At 35.6% G+C, this 21,043-nt stretch overlaps 1 protein-coding gene across 1 annotated transcript; it reads right to left on the bottom strand.

The window, feature by feature from the left end:
* Positions 1–3,310: 3,310 nt before the first annotated feature.
* On the bottom strand, positions 3,311–21,034 carry LOC123546095 ((3R)-3-hydroxyacyl-CoA dehydrogenase-like). The gene is made up of 8 exons (XM_045332287.2): positions 20,898–21,034; positions 20,313–20,432; positions 19,408–19,604; positions 18,948–19,043; positions 7,245–7,330; positions 5,142–5,269; positions 4,277–4,351; positions 3,311–3,603 (listed from the first exon to the last, which is right to left on the bottom strand). The coding sequence occupies exons 1-8, from the start codon at positions 21,025–21,027 to the stop codon at positions 3,587–3,589; spliced, it is 849 nt and encodes a 282-aa protein (XP_045188222.2). The 5' UTR covers positions 21,028–21,034; the 3' UTR covers positions 3,311–3,586.
* Positions 21,035–21,043: the final 9 nt, after the last annotated feature.

The following is a 21,043-nucleotide window of genomic DNA, read 5'->3' as shown; positions in this document are numbered from 1 at the left end:
AGATACCCGATCTTAATCTCGATCTAGTCAGAATCCATACCTACACGTCCGTTTGGGGTATCACCACATTTCCTCTTCTCGGCATTTAGGGTCCATATACCGAGTTGCAAACATTACAGACTTAAACAGAGTCAAACTTTTTATATATTAAGTTCACTACCGGGTCACCTAGGGAGACCCAATGTGCCTAATCTTTGCTAGGACTTGTAGAGGCACGTTCATTTATGGCAGTTACTAAGCAGAAACACTGAGATATTAAGCTGAAAAGCCATGGCACTAATGGTCTGTGATAGTTTTTCAAAGCAGAATCCCAGTAACTTTCCTCGCACCTGTATTTTAATTATTTAACAACCTTATCTAACGCTAACCGAAAATTTTGAAGCGCCACGCTTTATCAAAGCATTCCAATTTTAACAATGACATAATTTCTAAGTACATGTATTTTGCTACTGTCAATTAACTCAGGCATGAGGGTACTTTCATAAAAAAGGCACAGATATTTTCTTGTATCGCTTTATCATAATTGTTTGTGGGGATCAATTTTCGTTTATTTTGTAACTGCCATGAATCCACATCCACGTGAAATATCTGTTTTTAAGTTAAAACATGACATTTCGTGCCTAGGAAACTGCACGACTTCATATCATTCATCAAATTTAGAGGTAAACCAAGAAACTTAGTAACGCACACACGTTAAGCAATTACATTACTTTAGAATACTGAAGTATATTTTCAACAAATTGATATTTTCTTGATGCAGACATAAACTCAATAAGTACTAAATGAATGTACATTTCTAAACGAATGTTATAAAATCTGACACCATTGGTTGTGTGAAAAAATCGTTGATGAATTCTCCCTTGAAACAAAAGATAAGTAATGTTAACTACCTTGAAAACATATACTCTGATTCAAGTTTACATTAAAACTTAAAATGATATTGGATGAAAAATAACAACAAAAAACACGCAAGAGACATTTAAAATGCAGTCTTTATAGTGATGTATCATTTTCAGTTACAATTATATTTATCAAGTGCATGATCATGCATTTATGACCAGATGTTTCATGACAAAACGTGTTCATTATTACCAATCATTTTATTCTCTATTAACAAATCAAATCATTTCCTTGCATGGTTTTGTCTAAACACAATGATTTATAAACAGCATGAAATAAATTATCTTGGGTTTTACTTAGTATAGGTTACAAGGTACCAAAACAGGACTAGAATTTTTGGTTTCGCACCTAATTTAAATTAAATAAAAGTAGGACATATTGAATCAAAACTTTTATACCTGCTACAGTCACGTAGATATAGCAGTACCAGTGTTCAGATGCTATTTATAAGGTCAATCAGATTTTGGTCAAATAATGGATTTGTTTGAAACTTAACAAATTGATCATTTACACTTATTTCTGTCTATCGAGTTTTTCTTACACATCAGATTTTCACTGGAATTATTATCAAACTTTTGATTTTCCTATCCTGGTTGCCAAAAATATTATTTTAGCACAAATATAAATTCAATAAACATATTTTGCCTAGGGAATGATATGAATATAAGCACAATTGTATTAAAGCTGCCAAAGATTTGCGTTGACAAGTACATATTTTGCCAAAATTCATTAGAAATGCAAGCTTATAAAATTATTATTACCTCCCTTTGTCTATCTCGGTTGCACAACTGATTGAAAAAAAAAATCCAAAGCTACACGCTGTTTTAGAACTTGCCTTTGTTTCAGGTAGTTGAAATATCCCAATATTTATCAAATGCAAATGTATAACTAGAAATTTTATAGAAATCAAAAGAAATAATCCACATTTTAAACACTTCTGTATTAAAGGGAGATAACTACAAAATTTCATAAAAAGTAATAAAATATAAATTTCCAACAGGGATCTAACTCTATATAATGGGTCTTTTTGTTCCTTAAATAAATCTCTAACAGAATATATGAAAACTGAAAAATATGTGATAAACAACCTTTAGTCGCCTTTTACAACCATGCAATGGTAAGGCAGTAGTTCTAATTCTGTTTATAGACACATTTTGTTGTAGGACCACATGGGATGGATATAGAGATGAAAAGTTTAAATCTCTTCATTTACACAAGGTTTGATACAAAATGTATATCTGACAACAAGATTAAATAGTTAGATTGCTGGGGGCCGTTCATCTCTTCTAGATTTGCTTTTCACTAGTCATGGACACATTGCAGAACTATACATGTCAGTTATCTATACCGAATGAATCTTTGACAGCACGTTCTTCTGTGTCAAAGGCTGACCTTAGATAACTTTTTTTCTGATGTGAACATTTACTTTTAAATAGTCAACAGCAGTGAACTATATTTTGGAACACTCCTTCAAGACAGAACGCTGTAGTATTTTCCTCAAAAACTGCAGACAGGTTTCTAACCTTATCTTTATAAGTCAGCTTCTTCAGCATACATTTAAAAATTAATATTTGATCTGCAATCGAGTCACTAAGAAAGGACACATTTTGGGTCAGAAATAAACAGCCCTGCACTTCAAATATGGTAACGCATTATAACAGAAAATAACAGAAAAACTGCAGCTGAAGTTTTCTAAACTGATTTTCATCAGGCAACTTCTATCTGGTAATATACTTAAAAATACACATTTGATTTGCAATTCAGTCAATACTGGGGCAGAACTAAAAGCTTATATTTCAAATATGTTCATATGTTAATTTTATTGTATCTTCAGAGATAACTATTTGACCAATTCTGCTTCTCTGTTTACTTTTGCAGACCACTTACATGACTGAATCGTGAATTTCACAATCTGGACATTGCTTCACAACTATTCTGATCTTGAAAATTTAAATAGATTTGCTTACTTTAGTGAAAGACCAAAATAGTTTTTATAGAATGAACACCAGCTCCAGGCAGACACACCAGGGCCCAGTTGTTCGAAACTTTAACAGGGGATTAAGCTAACGGTTGATTAACTTTTAGGGTTAGCAGGGGGTCGGACGATTAACTTTTAGGGTTAGTGTTCGACATTTTAGAAGACTTAGAAAAAACAAATGTATGAGTTAAGAATTATGAAATTCGATAATTCTTTACAATAAAATCAAAACATCATACTAGTGTTTCCCACCAAGACTAGTGTTTTGAATCAAAATTTAACCAGTGGTTGGTTTAACAGCCAGTTAAAGTTTCGAACAACTGGCCCCAGATGCAGTACTCTATAAGTGACATAGCCACAGACAAAAAGGCAATATCTGGTTTATTCATAAGTGGAAGCTAACTTGGTCTTATAGGTAAAACAAAAACAGAATCTTTTTATTTCATTATTTTCTATCATTTTAATCAACATTACCCATTTTACAGTACTGTGCAAGTGTGGATATGTTTGATATTTTCAGACATATTTCACTCTAACTTTTCAGTCATTCACTGATAAACGTGTGTTATAAAATCAGCCCCTGTGTAATGTAGATTCTGATACAGTCAATGGCAAGAGAAGAAGTGGATATATGAATCAAATCAGTGTATCACTTTCATTTGGCACATTTTTAAATGGTATGGTTATCACAGAAACTGTTCTTGCATATCAGGCAAACAGACCACCTGTAAAATAAAAGATAAAAGTGTTATGCTGTACGACTGTAATACATTGTATCTTATTTAAAATAAATACAAGATCCAATTTTTTTTCACAAATGGAATAGCTACAAAAGGAAATGTAAGATTTTGGTGTTAACAAGTGAAAGATATTTTATCGTACATGTAAAACAAACCAATTTTCCTTTTGTTATCATGTTTTTCAATGGTTTTAACCAAAATTTGTAACCTGATATTTTTCACCCTAACATTTCAATAATTGTTATAAGAGTATTTCATGTATATACACATACAAGACAATATTACAGACAGGGTTGAGGCATCCTTTCTTTCAGGTAAGTCTTCATTGTTTCAGATAATCTTACACTATTTCAAATGTTCTAACATTATTTCAGATAATCTCATATTATTTCAGATAATCTTACACTTTTTCAGATAATCTCACATTATTTCAGATAATCTTACATTATTTCAGATAATCTTTCAGATAATCTCTATTTCAGATAATCTCACATTATTTCAAATTCTCTAACATTATTTCATATAACCTCACGTTATTTCAAATAATGTTACATTATTTCAGATAATCTTGTATGATTTCCGATATTTTTCATTATTTCAGATAATTTTGCTTTATTTCATACACTATAACACTGTTTCAGATAATCTTTCCACTTACCAGAAACTTCTAAGGCACAACCAGTAATATAACTACTCCTGTCTGAAGCCAGGAACAAGCATGCTTCTGCTATTTCTGGAAACACACAATTTAATGTAAATTAGGGTTAAAACTTAGGTAAAGATATGAACATAACACTGTGAAATCATTTAATAGCATGCACATGAAATTTCATTGTTTGGGCCAAACAGCTTTTTTCGTGGGGACATTAATTCATGGATTACAATTTTTGAAGATTAAATGAAAGGGAATTTTACTTGTTCATTCAGATTTAATTTCAAGGACTGATCAAACAATAAAATCCATGAAAATTAATCCCCCGTGAGTATAACTGATTTCTCTGTACATTATTTTTTTGAAACAAAATTGTATTCAAAGTATGAAAACTTAAATAATTGTGGATAACAACAAAGTAATGCTGTAAATAAAGCCATTATGCTTAAAACATTTCATGTGCTGCTTCTTGAAAAACTTCAGCACAGAAAACCTGTTTAAGACTTATGTGAAGCAGGATGGTGAATTTTTCCAGAATATGATTTGAAAAAAAAGAAGATTTTTTTAAAAAATATACATAAACTGCACTGCCTTCAATAGCCTAGTGGTAGAGAGTCCACTTTGGTTGTTGGAGTTGTTGGTCCCTGGTCGCATCATACCAAAGACATGAAAAACAGTGCGACTATCTCCCTTACTTGGCACTCAGGTTTTAAAGGGAAACTGGTTTCTCTTCTCTTATACCCTTGTGGCAATGGACTGCATCAGAAATGAGGTGTCAGTAGTGATAAATATAAGTTACAGAACTTGCTTCACAGTCGACTTAATATATATTAGTATAAACTGAACAACAATAAGCTATATGCATGAATACCTTCAGGGTTTCCCATTCTGCCCAGTGGAATCATTGCTGTAACTAACTGTTTAACTTTCTCTGGAACTACATCTGTCATAGGGGTGATAGTAAACCCGGGTAAAACAGCATTCACTCGAATACCATATCTGGAAATTAAGTAAGCAATAACTGTTGCCTAATTATGAAAGGCCGGCATTCTATGCTTATTGCTAAATGTTAAATGCCAAACAGGTAGAAAATGTTTTGCTTCCATTCAGATAAGTAAAAAATTATATGCTTTGAAAAATTAAATTGAAAAATCCATTAAGCTAAGAGATAGAGGTCATTAACTCATAAAGGTAAAGAATTTGATGATTAGCATTAACCATCTGGAAATAAACATTAGCTATTTGACATTTAGCATTTGGCAATTAGCATTAAGTATAATATGGCAAGTAGCATTGAGCATTAAGTATTTGGCATTTAGCATTAAGTAATTGGCATTTAGCATTAAATATTTGTCATTCGAAGAAAACAAAAAACAAGAGCTGTCCGTAAGACAGCCAAGCTCGACTATTCGAAATATTGTCCCAGAAGCAGGAAAATTTTACTCAAAATGTTAAATATCAAAAGAGTTTTAAGTTCAAAAGGGGACATAATTTGACCAAAAATGCATATCAGAGTTATGGGACTTGCTGCTATCAACTAGTTTTATAACCCCGAAGACACATGTGAAGTTTCAATTCAATATCTGCATTAGTTTTGGAGATAGTAACTTGCATGTAAAACCTTAACCAGAATTGTCTAAGTCCAAAGAGGGGCATAGTTTGCTCAAAATACATGTCAGAGTTATGGGACTTGACCCAGTGAGGTTGGTTACTGACCTAGAAAAAGAAAAAATAAGTTTCAAATTTATATGCATTTTAGTAATAGCTGTATGTACTTGCACGCAAAACTTTAACCAGAATTTTATAAGTCCAAAAGGGGGCATAATTTTCCCAAAATACATGTCAGAGTTATGGGACTTGACCCAGTGAGGTTGGATATTGACCTAGAAAAAGAAAAAATAAATTTCAAATCTATATGCCTTTTAGTAATAGCTGTATGTACTTGCACACAAAACTTTAACCAGAATTTTCTATGTCCAAAAGGGGGCATAATTTGGCCAAAATGAAGGTCAGAGTTATGGGACTTGCTGCTATCAACTAGTTTTATAACCCCAAAGACACATGTGAAGTTTCAATTCAAAATCTGCATTAGTTTTGGAGATAGTAACTTGCATGTAAAACTTTAACCAGAATTTTCTAAGTCCAAAAGGGGGCATAATTTACCCAAAATACATGTCAGAATTATGGGACTTGACCCAGTGAGGTTGGTTATTGACCTAGAAAAAGAAAAATAAGTTTCAAATCTATGTGCCTTTTAGTAATAGCTGTATGTACTTGCACACAAAACTTTAACCAGAATTTTCTATGTCCAAAAGGGGGCATAATTTGGCCAAAATGAAGGTCAGAGTTATGGGACTTGCTGCTATCAACTAGTTTTATTACCCCAAAGACACATGTGAAGTTTCAATTCAATATCTGCATTAGTTTTGGAGATAGTAACTTGCATGTAAAACTTTAACCAGAATTTTCTAAGTCCAAAATGGGGCATAATTTGCTCAAAATACATGTCAGAGTTATGGAACTTGAGCCAGTGAGGTTGGTAATTGACCTAGAAAAAGAATAAATAAGTTTCAAAGCTATATGCCTTTAAATGATAGCTGTATGTACTTGCATGCAAAAACTTAACCAAGGTGTGACGCCGACGCCGACGCCAACGCCAGGGTGAGTAGAATAGCTAGACTATTCTTCGAATAGTCGAGCTAAAAATGTTTATTCATGTATCTTATGCCCCCTCATTCCAATTAACCAATGACACTATAAGACAAAACTTTATTTCTACTGTCTAAATTTCTTAGTTTATGATATGCTGTACTCTAACTCATAACTTCTAATTTGATATAACAGCCAGTTTTTTTAATACATTACCAATATTATTTTTTTCATAAATAAAATAAACAAAACTGAAATTCAAAGGCTGTATATAAAAATAAAACTGAGTGGTAATTTTCTGTATAAAAACAGTTGGTTTATTTACCCCCCAAGTTCCATTGCAGCTGTTTTGGTTAAACCAATCACTCCGGCTTTTGATGCAGCATAATTAGCTTGTCCTCTATTGCCAGTCTGAAATGTAACTAACAATGGCAAGTCCTCTATTATCAGTCTGAAATGTAGCTGACAATTATAGTAAGTCCTACATAGCAAGTCTGAAATGTAACTAACAAACAAGAGGACCATGATGGTCCTGAATCGCTCACCTGTCCCCACATGAACTGAGTATGACATCGTTTTTACTATTATTTGACATAGTGACCTAGTTTTTGAGCTCATGTGACCTAGTTCTGACCTTGACCTAGATATCATCAAGATAAAAATTCTGACTAATTTTTATGAAGATCCATTGAAAAATATGGCCTCTAGAGAGGTCACAAGGTTTTGCTATTATTTTACATAATGACCTAGTTTTTAAAAGGCATGTGACCCAGTTTTGTACTTGACCTAGATATCATCAAGGTGAACATTCTCACCAATTTTCATGAAGACCTCATGAACAAGAGATCACAGAGTGATCTTGGCGCCCACCAATGTGCCATTTTTGAGTGTTCCAAATTTCAAGACTTACTGACTAGCTCAAGGTCAAATTTCATTTCCGTACACAACACTTTGCATGTGGTCCAAATTCGAAAGCTGTAGCTTGAGAAATGTGAAAGTAGGTCACTAGATCAATTTCAAGGACGAAATGTGAAAATAGGTCACTAGGTCAAAATCAAGGTCAAATTACACTTCAGAACACAAATTTATGCATGTGGTCCAAATTTAAAGCCTGTACCTTCAAAAACGTAAAAGTAGGTCACTAGGTCAATGTCAAGGTCAAAGTTTGTTTCGGTACACAATCCTATGCATGTGGTCTAAATTTGAAGCCTGTAGCTACAGAAATGTGAAAGTAGGTCACTAGGTCAATCTTAAGGTCAAAGTTCATTTCGGTACACAAAACTATGCATGTGGTCCAAATTTGAAGGCTGTAGCTCGAGAAATGTGAAAGTAGGTCACTAGGTCAATGTCAAGGTCAAAGTTTGTTTCGGTACACAATCCTATGCATGTGGTCTAAATTTGAAGCCTGTAGCTACAGAAATGTGAAAGTAGGTCACTAGGTCAATCTTAAGGTCAAAGTTCATTTCGGTACACAAAACTATGCATGTGGTCCAAATTTGAAGGCTGTAGCTCGTGAAATGTGAAAGTAGGTCACTAGATCAAAACCAAGGTCAAATTTTATTTCGGAACACAGAACTATGCATGTGTTCAAAATTTGAAGCCTGTACCTTCAAAAATGTGAAAGTAGGTCACTAGGTCAATGTAAAGGTCAAAGTTTGTTTCGGTACACAAAACTATGCATGTGGTCCAAATTTGAAGGATGTAGCTTGAGAAATGTGAAAGTAGGTCAGTAGGTCAAAATCAAGGTCAAATTCCAATTCGGAAAACAAAACTATGTATGTGGTCCAAATTTGAAGCCTGTACCTTCAAAAATGTGAAAGTAGGTCACTAGGTCAAAGTCAAGGTCAAAGTTTTTTTCAGTGCACAAAACTATGCAAGTGGTCCAAATTTGAAGGCTGTAGCTACAGAAATGTGAAAGTAGGTCACTAGGTCATAATCAAGGTCAACTCATGTCAAGGTTCATCTTGCCACTCAAAACCATACATGTGGTCCAAATTTGAATGTTGTAGGTTATTGACAAGAAGATTTTAAAATCTTTTCCCTATATAAGTCTATATGAACCATGTGACCCCACAGGGCGGGGCCATATTTGACCCTAGGGGGATAATTTGAATAAACTTGGTAGAGAACCACTAGATGATGCTACATTACAAATGCCGAAGCCCTAGGCTTTGTGGTTTGGACAAGAAGATTTTCAATGTTTTTCTTATGTAAGTCTATGTAAACCATGTGACCCCCGGGGCGGAGCCATATTTGACCCTAGGGGGATAATTTGAACAATCTTAGTAGAAGACCACTAGATGATGTCATATACAAAATATAAAAGCCCTAGGCCCTGTGGTTTTGAACAAGAGGTTTTTCAAAATTTTTCCCTATATAAGTCTATATAAACCATGTGACCCCCGGGGTGGGGCCATATTAGACCCCAAGGAAATATTTTGAATCATCTTGGTAGAGGACCACTAGATGATGCTTCATACCAAATATCAAAGCCCTAGGCTCTGTGGTTTTGGACAAGAAGATTTTCAAAGTTTTTCCCTATATAAATCTATGCAAATTATAGAAATAAACAAAGGGCCATAACTTACTTAACAAGAGGACCATGATGGTCCTGAATCGCTCACCTATCTCCACATGACCCAGTGTTCAACTGAGTATGACATCGTTATTTCTATTATTTAACATAGTGACCTAGTTTTTGAGCACATGTGACCTAGATATCATCAAGATAAAAAATTCTGACCAATTTTCATGAAGATCCATTGAAAAATATGGCCTCTAGAGAGGTCACAAGGTTTTTCTATTATTTGACCTAATGACCTAGTTTTTGACGGCATGTGACCCACTTTTAAACTTGACCTAGATATCATCAAGGCGAACATTCTCACCAATTTTCATGAAGATCTCGTGAAAAATATGGCCTCTAGAGAGGTCACAAGGTTTTTCTATTTTTCGACCTACTGACCTAGTTTTTGACCGCACATGACCCAGTTACGAACCTGACCTAGATATCATCTAGCTGAACATTCTCACCAATTTTCATGAAGATCCATTGAGAAATATGGCCTCTAGAGAGGTCACAAGGTTTTTTCTATTTTTAGACCTACTGACCTAGTTTTTGACCCCACATGACCCAGTTTCGAATCTGACTTAGATATCATCAAGATGAACATTCTGACCAATATTCATGAAGATCTCATGAAAATTATGGCCTCTAGAGAGGTCACAAGGTTTTTCTATTTTTAAATCTACTGACCTAGTTTTTAACCCCACGTGACCCAGTTTCGAACTTGACCTAGATATCTTCAAGGTAAACATTCTGACCAATTTTCATGAAGATCCATTGAAAAATATCGCCTCTAGAGAGGTCACAAGGTTTTCCTATTTTTAGACCTACTGACCTAGTTTTTAACCGCACATGACTCAGTTTCGAACTTGACCTAGATATCATCAAGGTGAACATTCTGACCAATTTTCATGAAGATCCATTGAGAAATATGGCCACTAGAGAGGTCACAAGGTTTTTCTATTTTTAGATCTACTGACCTAGTTTTTGACCCCACATGACCCAGTTTCGAACTTGACCTAGATATCATCAAGGTGAACATTCTGACCAATATTCATGAAGATCTCATGAAAAATATGGCCTCTAGAGAGGTCACAAGGTTTTTCTATTTTTAGATCTACTGACCTAGTTTTTAACCCTACGTGACCCAGTTTCAAACTTGACATAGATATCATCAAGATGAACATTCTGACCAATTTTCATGAAGATGCATTGAGAAATATGGCCTCTAGAGAGGTCACAAGGTTTTTCTATTTTTAGACCTAATGACCTAGTTTTTGACCCACGTGACCCAGTTTCGAACTTGACCTAGATATCATCAAGATAAACATTCTGACCAATTTTCATGAAGATCTCATAAAAAAATATGGCCTCTAGAGAGGTCACAAGGTTTTTCTATTTTTAGACCTACTGACCTAGTTTTTGACACCACGTGACCCAGTTTCAAACTTGACCTAAGATATCATCAAGGTGAACATTCTGACCAATTTTCATGAAGATCTTGTGAAATAAATGGCCTCTAGAGAGGTCACAAGGTTTTTCTATTTTTAGACCTACTGACCTAGTTTTTGATGGCACGTGACCCAGTTACGAACTTGACCTAGATATCATCAAGATGAACATTCTGACCAACTTTCATAAAGATCCCATGAAAAATGTGACCTCTAGAGTGGTCACAAGCAAAAGTTTACGGACGCACGGACGGACGACGGACACCACGCGATCACAAAAGCTCACATTGTCACTTTGTGACAGGTGAGCTAAAAATTGTTGAACCAGTCTGATTTTCAGGGGGACACAACTAGGGTACCAATACATCATTCTGACAAGGTTTGGTCAAAATCCCCCAGGTAGTTTCTGAGGAGATGCGATAACGAGAAATTGTTAACGGGCGGAAGGACGGACGGAAGGACAGACGGAAGGACGACAGACCACGGACGCAGAGTGATTTGAATAGCCCACCATCTGATGATGGTGGGCTAAAAATATGGCCTCCAGAGAGGTCACAAGGATTTTCTATTATTTGACCTACTGACCTAGTTTTTGACCGCAGTTAACCCAGTTTCGAACCTGACCTAGATATCATCAAGATGAACATTCTGACCAATTTTCATGCAGATTCCACGAAAAATACGGCCTCTACATGGTTCACAAGGATTTTCTATTATTTGACCTACTGACCTAGTTTTTGACCGCAGTTAACCCAGTTTCGAACCTGACCTAGATATCATCAAGATGAACATTCTGACCAATTTTCATGCAGATTCCACGAAAAATACGGCCTCTACATGGTTCACAAGGATTTTCTATTATTTGACCTACTGACCTAGTTTTGGATTGGACGTGACCCAGTTTCCAGCTTGACCTAGATATCATCAAGATGAACATTCTGACCATTTTTCATGCAGATCCCATGAAAAATATGACCTCTAGAGAGGTCACAAGGATTTTCTATTATTTGACCTATTGACCTAGTTTTTGACGCAGTTGACCCAGTTTCGACCTTGACCTAGATATTATCAAGATGAACATTCTCACCAATTTTCATGAAGATCCATTGAAAAATATGGCCTCTAGAGAGGTCACAAGGTTTTTCTATTTTTAGATCTACTGACCTAGTTTTTGACCGCACGTGACCCAGTTTCGTTCTTGACCTAGATATCATCAAGGTGAACATTCTGACCAACTTTCATAAAGATCCCATGAAAAATGTGACCTCTAGAGTGGTCACAAGCAAAAGTTTACGCACTATGTGACAGGTGAGCTAAAAATGCATTGCCAGTCTAAAATGTAAGCGACAATGGTATGTCCTCTATTGCCAGTCTGAAATGTAACTAACAATGGTAAGTCCTCTATTATCAGTCTGAAATGCAGCTGACAATGGTAAGTCCTGCATTGCCAGTCTGAAATGTAACTAACAAAAAAATCCAAGAGACAATGGTAAGTACTTCATTGCCAGTTTGAAATGTAAGTGACAATGCTAAGTCCTCTACTGCCAGTCTGAAATGTAACTACAACAAAATGTAAGTGACAATGGTAAGTCCTCTATTACCAGTCTGAAATGTAGCTGACAATGGTAAGTCCTACATAGCAAGTCTGAAATGTAACTAACAAAACAAGAGGACCATGATGGTCCTGAATCGCTCACCTATCCCCACATGACCCAGTGTTGAACTGAGTATGACATCGTTATTTCTATTATTTGACAAAGTGACCTAGTTTTTGAGCACATGTGACCTAGATATCATCAAGATAAAAAATTCTAACCAATTTTCATGAAGATCCATTGAAAAATATGACCTCTAGAGAGGTCACAAGGTTTTTCTATTATCTGACCTAATGACCTAGTTTTTGACCCCACATGACCCAGTTTTAAACTTGATCTAGATATCATCAAGGTGAATATTCTCACCAATTTTCATGAAGATCTCGTGAAAAATATGGCCTCTAGAGAGGTCACAAGGTTTTTCTATTTTTCGACCTACTGACCTAGTTTTTGACCGCACATGACCCAAATTTGACCTAGATATAATTAAGCTGAACATTCTCACCAATTTTCATGAAGATCCATTGAGAAATATGGCCTCTAGAGACATCACAAGGTTTTTCTATTTTTAGACCTACTGACCTAGTTTTTCACCACACGTGACCCAGTTTCGAACTTGACCCAGATATCATCAAGATGAACATTTTGACCAATTTTCATGAAGATCTCTTGAAAAGTATGACCTCTAGAGAGGTCACAAGGTTATCTATTTTTAGATCTACTGACCTAGTTATTGACTGCACGTGACCAAGTTTCGAACCTGACCTAGATATCATCAAGGTCAACATTCTGACTAATTTTCATAAAGATCCCATGAGCTCTAGAGAGGTCACAAGGTTTTTCTATTTTCAGACCTACTGACCTAGTTTTTGACCCCACATGACCCAGTTTCAAACTTGATCCAGATATCATCAAGATGAACATTCTGACCAATTTTCATGAAGATCTCATGAAAAATATGGCCTCTAGAGAGGTCACAAGGTTTTTCTATTTTTAGATCCACTGACCTAGTTTTTGACCCCTCATGACCCAGTTTCGAACTTGACCTAGAAATCATCAAGGTGAACATTCTGACCAATTTTCATGAAGACCTATTGAGAAATAGGGCCTCTAGAGAGGTCATAAGGTTTTTCTATTTTTAGACCTACTGACCTAGTTTTTGACCCCACGTGACCCAGTTATGAACCCGACCTAGATATTATCATGGTGAACATTCTGACCAATTTTGATGAAGATCTCGTGAAAAATATGACCTCTAGAGAGGTCACAAGGTTTTTCTATTTTTAGATCTACTGACCTAGTTTTTGAACCCACGTGACCCAGTTTCGAACTTGACCTAGATATCATCAAGGTGAACATTCTGACCAATTTTCATGAAGATCCATTGAGAAATATGGCCTCTAGATAGGTCACAAGGTTTTGTCTATTTTTAGATCCACTGACCTAGTTTTTGACCGCACATGACCCAGTTTCGAACTTGATCTAGATATCATCAAGATGAACATTTTGACCAATTTTCATGAAGATCTCATGAAAAATATGGCCTCTAGAGAGGTCACAAGGTTTTTCTATTTTTAGATCTACTGACCTAGTTTTTGACCGCACATGACCCAGTTTCGAACTTGACGTAGATATCATCAAGATGAACATTCTGACCAACTTTCATAAAGATCCCATGAAATATGTGACCTCTAGAGTGGTCACAAGCAAAAGTTTACGCACGCACGCACAGACGCACGGACGACGGACGACGGACGCCACGCGATCACAAAAGCTCACCTTGTCACTTTGTGACAGGTGAGCTAAAAATGTAAGCGAGAATGGAAAATCCTTAACTGCCTGTCTGAAATGTAACTAACAACAAAATGTAAGTGACAATGGTAAGTCCTGCATTGTCAGTCTGAAATGAAACTAACAACAAAATCCAAGTGACAATGGTAAATAAGTCCTGCATTGCCAGTCTGAAATGTAACTTACAACAAAATCTAAGTCACAATGGTAAACAAGAGGACCATGATGGTCCTGAATCGCTCACCTTTTCCCACATGATCCAGTTTTGAGTATGACGTCGTTTTTTCTATTATTTGACATAGTGACCTAGTTTTTGAGCTCATGTGACCCAGTTTTGAACTTGACCTAGATATTATCAAGATAAAAATTCTGACCAATTTTCATGAAGATCCATTGAAAAATATGGTCTCTAGAGAGGTCACAAGGTTTTTCTATTATTTGACCTATTGCCCTAGTTTTTTAAGGCATGTGACCCAGTTTCAAATTTGACCTAGATATCATCAAGGTGAACATTCTGACCAATTTTCATGAAGATCCATTAAAGGGTATGGCCTCTAGAGAGGTCACAAGGTTTTTCTATTTCAAGACCTACTGACCTAGTTTTTGATCGCAGTTGACCCAGTTTCAAACTTGACCTAGATATCATCAAGATAAACATTCAGACCAACTTTCATACAGATCCCATGAAAAATATGGCCTCTAGAGAGGTCACAACGTTTTTTCATTATTTGACCTACTGACCTACTTTTTGAGGGCACGTGACCAACTTTCGAATTTGTCCTAGATATCATCAAGATGAACATTCTGACCAATTTTTATGGAGATCCATTCACAAGTATGGCCTCTAGAGAGGTCACAAGGTTTTTCTATTTTTAGACCTACTGACCTAGTTTTTGACCGCACATGACCCTGTTTCTAACTTGACCTAGATATCATCAAGATGAACATTCAGACCAACTTTCATGCAGATCCCATGGAAAATATGGCCTGTAGAGAGGTCACAAGGTTTTTCTATTATTTGACCTACTGACCTAGTTTTTGACGGCACGTGACCCACTTTCGAACTTGATTCAGATATCATCAAGGTGAACATTCTGACCAATTTTCATGAAGATTTCATGAAATATATGGCCTCTAGAGAGGTCACAAGGTTTTTCTATTTTTAGATCTACTGACCTAGTTTTTGACCGCACGTGACCCAGTTTCGAACTTGACCTAGATATCATCAAGATGAACATTCAGACCAACTTTCCTACAGATCTTATGAAAAATGTGGCCTTTAGAGAGGTCACAAGAATTTTCTATTATTTGACCTACTGACCTAGTTTTTGACGGCACGTGACCCAGTTTCGAACTTGTCCTAGATATCATCAAGGTGAACGTTCTGACAAATTTTCATGAAGATCTTGTGAAATATATGGCCTCTAGAAAGGTCAAAAGGTTTTTCTATTTTTAGACCTACTGACCTAGTTTTTGACCGCAGGTGACCCAGTTTCGAACTTGGCCTAGATATCATCAAGGTGAACATTCTGACCTATTTTCATGAAGATCTTGTGAAACATATGGCCTCTAGAGAGGTCACAAGGTTTTTCTATTTTTAGACCTACTGACCTAGTTTTTGACTGCACGTGACCCAGTTTCGAACTTGACCTAGATATCATCAAGGTGAACATTCTGACCAATTTTCATGAAGATCCATTGAAAATAATGGCCTCTAGAGAGGTCACAAGGTTTTTCTATTTTTAGACCTACTGACCTAGTTTTTGATGGCACGTGACCCAGTTTCGAACTTTACCTAGAATTTACCAAGATGAACATTCTGACCCATTTTCATAAAGATCCCATGAAAAATGTGACCTCTAGAGATGTCACAAGGAAAAGTTTACACACGCACGGACGCACGCACGATGGACGACGGACACCGCGCGATCAAAAAAGCTCACCTTGTCACTTTGTGACAGGTGAGCTAAAAATGCATTGCCAGTCTGAAATGTAAGCGACAATGGTAGGTCCTCTATTGCCAGTCTGAAATGTAGCTGACAATGGTAAGTCCTCTATTACCAGTCTGAAATGTAGCTGACAATAGTAAGTCCTCTATTACAAGTCTGAAATGCTGCTGACAATGGTAAGTCCTGCATTGCCAGTCTGAAATGTAACTAACAACAAAATCCAAGTGACAACAGTACGTACTTCATTGCCAGTTTGAAATGTAAGTGACAATGGTAAGTCCTCTATTGCCAGTCTGAAATGTAACTACAACAAAATGTAAGTGACAATGATAAGTCCTCTACTGCCAGTCTGAAATGTAACTAACAAAAAATGTAATTGACAATGATATGTCCTACAATGCAAGTCTGAAATGTAACTAACACCAAATTGTAAGTGACAAAGTTAAGTCCTCTACTGCTAGTCTGAAATGTAACTAACAACAAAATGTAACTGATAATGATAAGTCCTTCATTGCCAGTCTGAAATGTTAACGACAAAATGTAACTGACAATGATAAGTCCTGCATTGCCAGTCTGAAATGTAACTAACAACAAAATGTAAGTGACAATGGTAAGTCCTGCACTGCCAGTCTGAAATGTAACTAACAACAAAATGTAAGCGACAATGGTAAGTCCTGCACTGCCAGTCTGAAACGTAACTAACAACAAAATGTAAGTGACAAATGATAAGTCCTGCATTGTCAGTCTGAAATGTAACTAACAGCAAAATGTAACTGACAATGGTAAGTCCTTCATTGCCAGTCTGAAATGTAACTTACAACAAAATGTAACTGACAATGATAAGTCCTGCACTGCCAGTCTGAAATGTAACTAACAGCAAAATGTAAGTGACAATGATAAGTCCTGCATTGCCAGTCTGAAATGTAACTAACAACAAAATGTAAGTGACAATGGTAAGTCCTGCACTGCCAGTCTGAAATGTAACTAACAACAAAATGTAAGCGACAATGGTAAGTCCTGCACTGCCAGTCTGAAATGTAACTAACAACAAAATGTAAGCGACAATGGTAAGTCCTGCACTGCCAGTCTGAAATGTAACTAACAACAAAATGTAAGTGACAATATAAGTCCTGCATTGTCAGTCTGAAATGTAACTAACAACAAAATGTAACTGACAATGGTAAGTCCTGCATTGCCAGTCTGAAATGTAACTAACAGCAAAATGTAACTGACAATGGTAAGTCCTTCATTGCCAGTCTGAAATGTAACTAACAACAAAATGTAACTGACAATGGTAAGTCCTGCATTGCCAGTCTGAAATGTAACTAACAGCAAAATGTAACTGACAATGGTAAGTCCTTCATTGCCAGTCTGAAATGTAACTTACAACAAAATGTAACTGACAATGGTAAGTCCTTCATTGCCAGTCTGAAATGTAACTTACAACAAAATGTAACTGACAATGGTAAGTCCTTCATTGCCAGTCTGAAATGTAACTTACAACAAAATGTAACTGACAATGATAAGTCCTGCACTGCCAGTCTGAAATGTACTTGACAACAAAAGGTAATTAACAATGATAAGTCCAGCATTGCCGGTCTGAAATGTAACTAACAACAAAAGGTAAGTCACAATGGTAAGACCTGCATTGCCGGTCTGAAATGTAACTAACAACAAAAGGTAAGTGACAATGGTAAGTCCTGAACTGCCAGTCTGAAATGTAACTGACAACAAAAGGTAAGTGACAATGGCAAGTTCTCTACTGCCAGTCTGAAATGCAACTGACAATGCTAAAATTCTTTTGATATAAACAAGAATGATCAAACAGAATTCTTACATACCCTGGTTACTTTTATACACTGTTTTAGTTACAATAAAATCCTAAACATCTTTTCTTACTGACAAGTATATTTCATATCTGATGTTTAATGTAATTAATTTTGTGACATCATTTTAATTTATGAGTGGCATGAAGTTGAAAAGGTAACTAACGTTAATATTTTCAGTTTTATATAGCCTTAAGTACTGAACATTACCCAGCATTCATACGTGTAGATGCATGACTATGAAAGGAAAATTTGTTAGCTTTGTATTGAGAAATATGCACTTGTTCTTTAGCAGAGTAATACATGTATTGTGACAGTGAATAAAGCCAACCTACAAAATAAAAAAAGATAAAATTTTAGCTTTTGTTGCCATGGCATTTAGATACAGCTGTGATTGTATCAATTTGTTTGGATAGTTCAAAAAGTTTAGTTTGAACTTTTGCCATTATTTGGCACTATCTCTTCTTCATACCGGTAGTGTTGTTCAGCTAAATTATTACAGCCATTCAGTTAATTTCTTCTGGTGAGACAAGCAATCTATGATACATCCATATAAATGATATGCCAAACTTGGACTGATTTCAAAGACTGTGTAAGCAAAATGACAAGAACTAGTCATGAAAGATACTTGAGTACACTACAACTGTGGTGCTGAGCTACATTTTTTAATTTCTATAATGAACTTGTCCATCTTTCAATTTGGACAGTACCAATAATGGTTAAAAGGGGTGCATGCCAAAATGATACTGACAGAATGGCGAACAGTGCAGATCATGATCTGCACTGGTCACAGAGGCAGAATCAATTGTGCCCAGCATGGTATGGGTTAATGTTGCGATATTTTACTGACCTTTCCTGATATACTGGATATATTGACTAGAGATGCTTGTTTCACACCAGCAGACACCAGCGCTCTACATAGTGCTTGGTTAAGTAGAAAGGTGCCCTGAAAATTTTTAATCAAACAACCAAAATATTAATTAACAGAAATGTAAAGTTATCTAAAAGACCTCTATAACAAATAAAATATTTTGTCTCATAGGGAATAATAACTATATTATATTATATGCCTATACATACCGGTAATATTATGTTCATGAAAATAAAGGTAGAACAAGAAATTCTATGTTTCATAAGATTTACACTTGCAGAGATACAAACATAGGTATGCTTCATTCACATATCTGGGTAGTCCTGTTTTGACTGAAAACAACAGATATCTACCCCAATTTTTAAAATTCTTGGTCTATACACAGCAAACAACTTTTCAAAGTCAAAACAGGAACATAAATGACCCCTTAAAATTTCACCTTTAGGTTCACATCTATGACTTTATCAAACTGTTCTTCTGACATTTTCAACATCATTGTGTCTCTTGTGATCCCCGCTGAGTTGACAGCTACTGTCGGCAATGAGTTGAACGAGGCTTGAACATTCTGTATGAGATCACTGACCGAGCCACTGGCTGACACATCAGCACAGTATGCATGATGACTTACTGCTGGAGCTGTAGTAAAGTTCAAAAATTTAATTAAATTTGCCTCATAACATGAAGAATATATATCCAAGATAAGAATACAACACAGACATATATAAATTGTTTATATTAAATTAATTGGTAAGAATATTTGTCGTTCAGACAAAGTCTGATTAATACAGATGGAACTGTTAGTCTCAACAATTAATAAACAATGACAGTTCTTCCCTTTATGTAACAAAAACAGTATTTCACCCTAAGGTGTAAAAAAAAAAATTGTTTGTTTCCGGTATCCCGACCTACCCTAAATTTTTGGCCCGACCCTAAATGTTTTTATGGCCTTGGAGAACATTTTTTTCAACTTTTTGACAAAAAGTTGCAAAACTGCACTTTTTCAAAGAGCTATAAAAATAAATACTGTGTATTTTATACTTCTTTGACTTTTTATGCTTTAAACATGGACAGTGATGTTATAAATCAACTTACTGATGCTCTAGAGGCATAACCCCCCTATTTGTATTAATTTTTTGACACAAAAATAAATTCCGAAAATTCCCTTAATAAAAAAAAATCCAAACAAAAAAGTTTTTCCGACCTACCTACCCTAATTTTTTTGAGCATGTTACCGGAAACAAAGAATTTATTTTTTAGGCCTAAGTATGATACTGGTCCTTGACTTCTAACCTTGACATATGAGCAAAACCACGAGAGTTTAAATTATAAATTGTCCAGCCAAACCTGTAGGCAGATCCTGTATAGTATTAAGGGCAGCATCTTTGTTTACATCTACTGCTGCAATAGCCGCTCCTTCCTTAGCAAACAGCTGACAAACTGCACGCCCAATACCACTTCCGGCTCCTGCAATTGAATATAGGCTGTGTAGCATGCAAAAAGTGGAAATATTTGTAAATTCTACAAACTTACAAAAGTATAAGTAAAAATACAAACCCAAAATAATATTGTACTAGCTGTCAAACAGATATTTCAGCTAAGTCCCTAAAATGGCTACTGTGTCCTAGTTTACACACATTAATTTCAGTAAACTTAACATATTAAAGAAATAAACAAAACAGTAATTAACAACGTTAACGACTATAACTTGTTCAGTTTACAGCTTTGTCCATTTTAGAATCTGTTAGTATAATTTTAGATAACTTCAGAGTCCAAAGTTCATTTACCATTTCAGTTGTTTGAAGTATCACTTCCATCTAGCTTACATTCTCTCTGACAACTGTTGGCAATATTACATTTTGATAAAAGTTATTTATTCGCTTTCATCTATGCCAAAGTATTAACTGGATCTATTCTTAATTAGCAAATTACCTGTGATAAGTGCTACTCTTCCTGCCAAAATACCTGTAGCAGCCATGACAGTTACATGTGAGTGACTATATATAGACAACTGGTTTTCCCCGTACACTATTGACCAATCAAGTACTCTCAAGAAGCACATCCGGTGATATTTTTAG

The sequence above is a fragment of the Mercenaria mercenaria genome, chromosome 15 (genome assembly GCF_021730395.1).
Source record: "Mercenaria mercenaria strain notata chromosome 15, MADL_Memer_1, whole genome shotgun sequence".
Classification (NCBI taxonomy): domain Eukaryota; kingdom Metazoa; phylum Mollusca; class Bivalvia; order Venerida; family Veneridae; genus Mercenaria; species Mercenaria mercenaria.
This window is presented reverse-complemented; position numbering and strand designations above follow the sequence as displayed.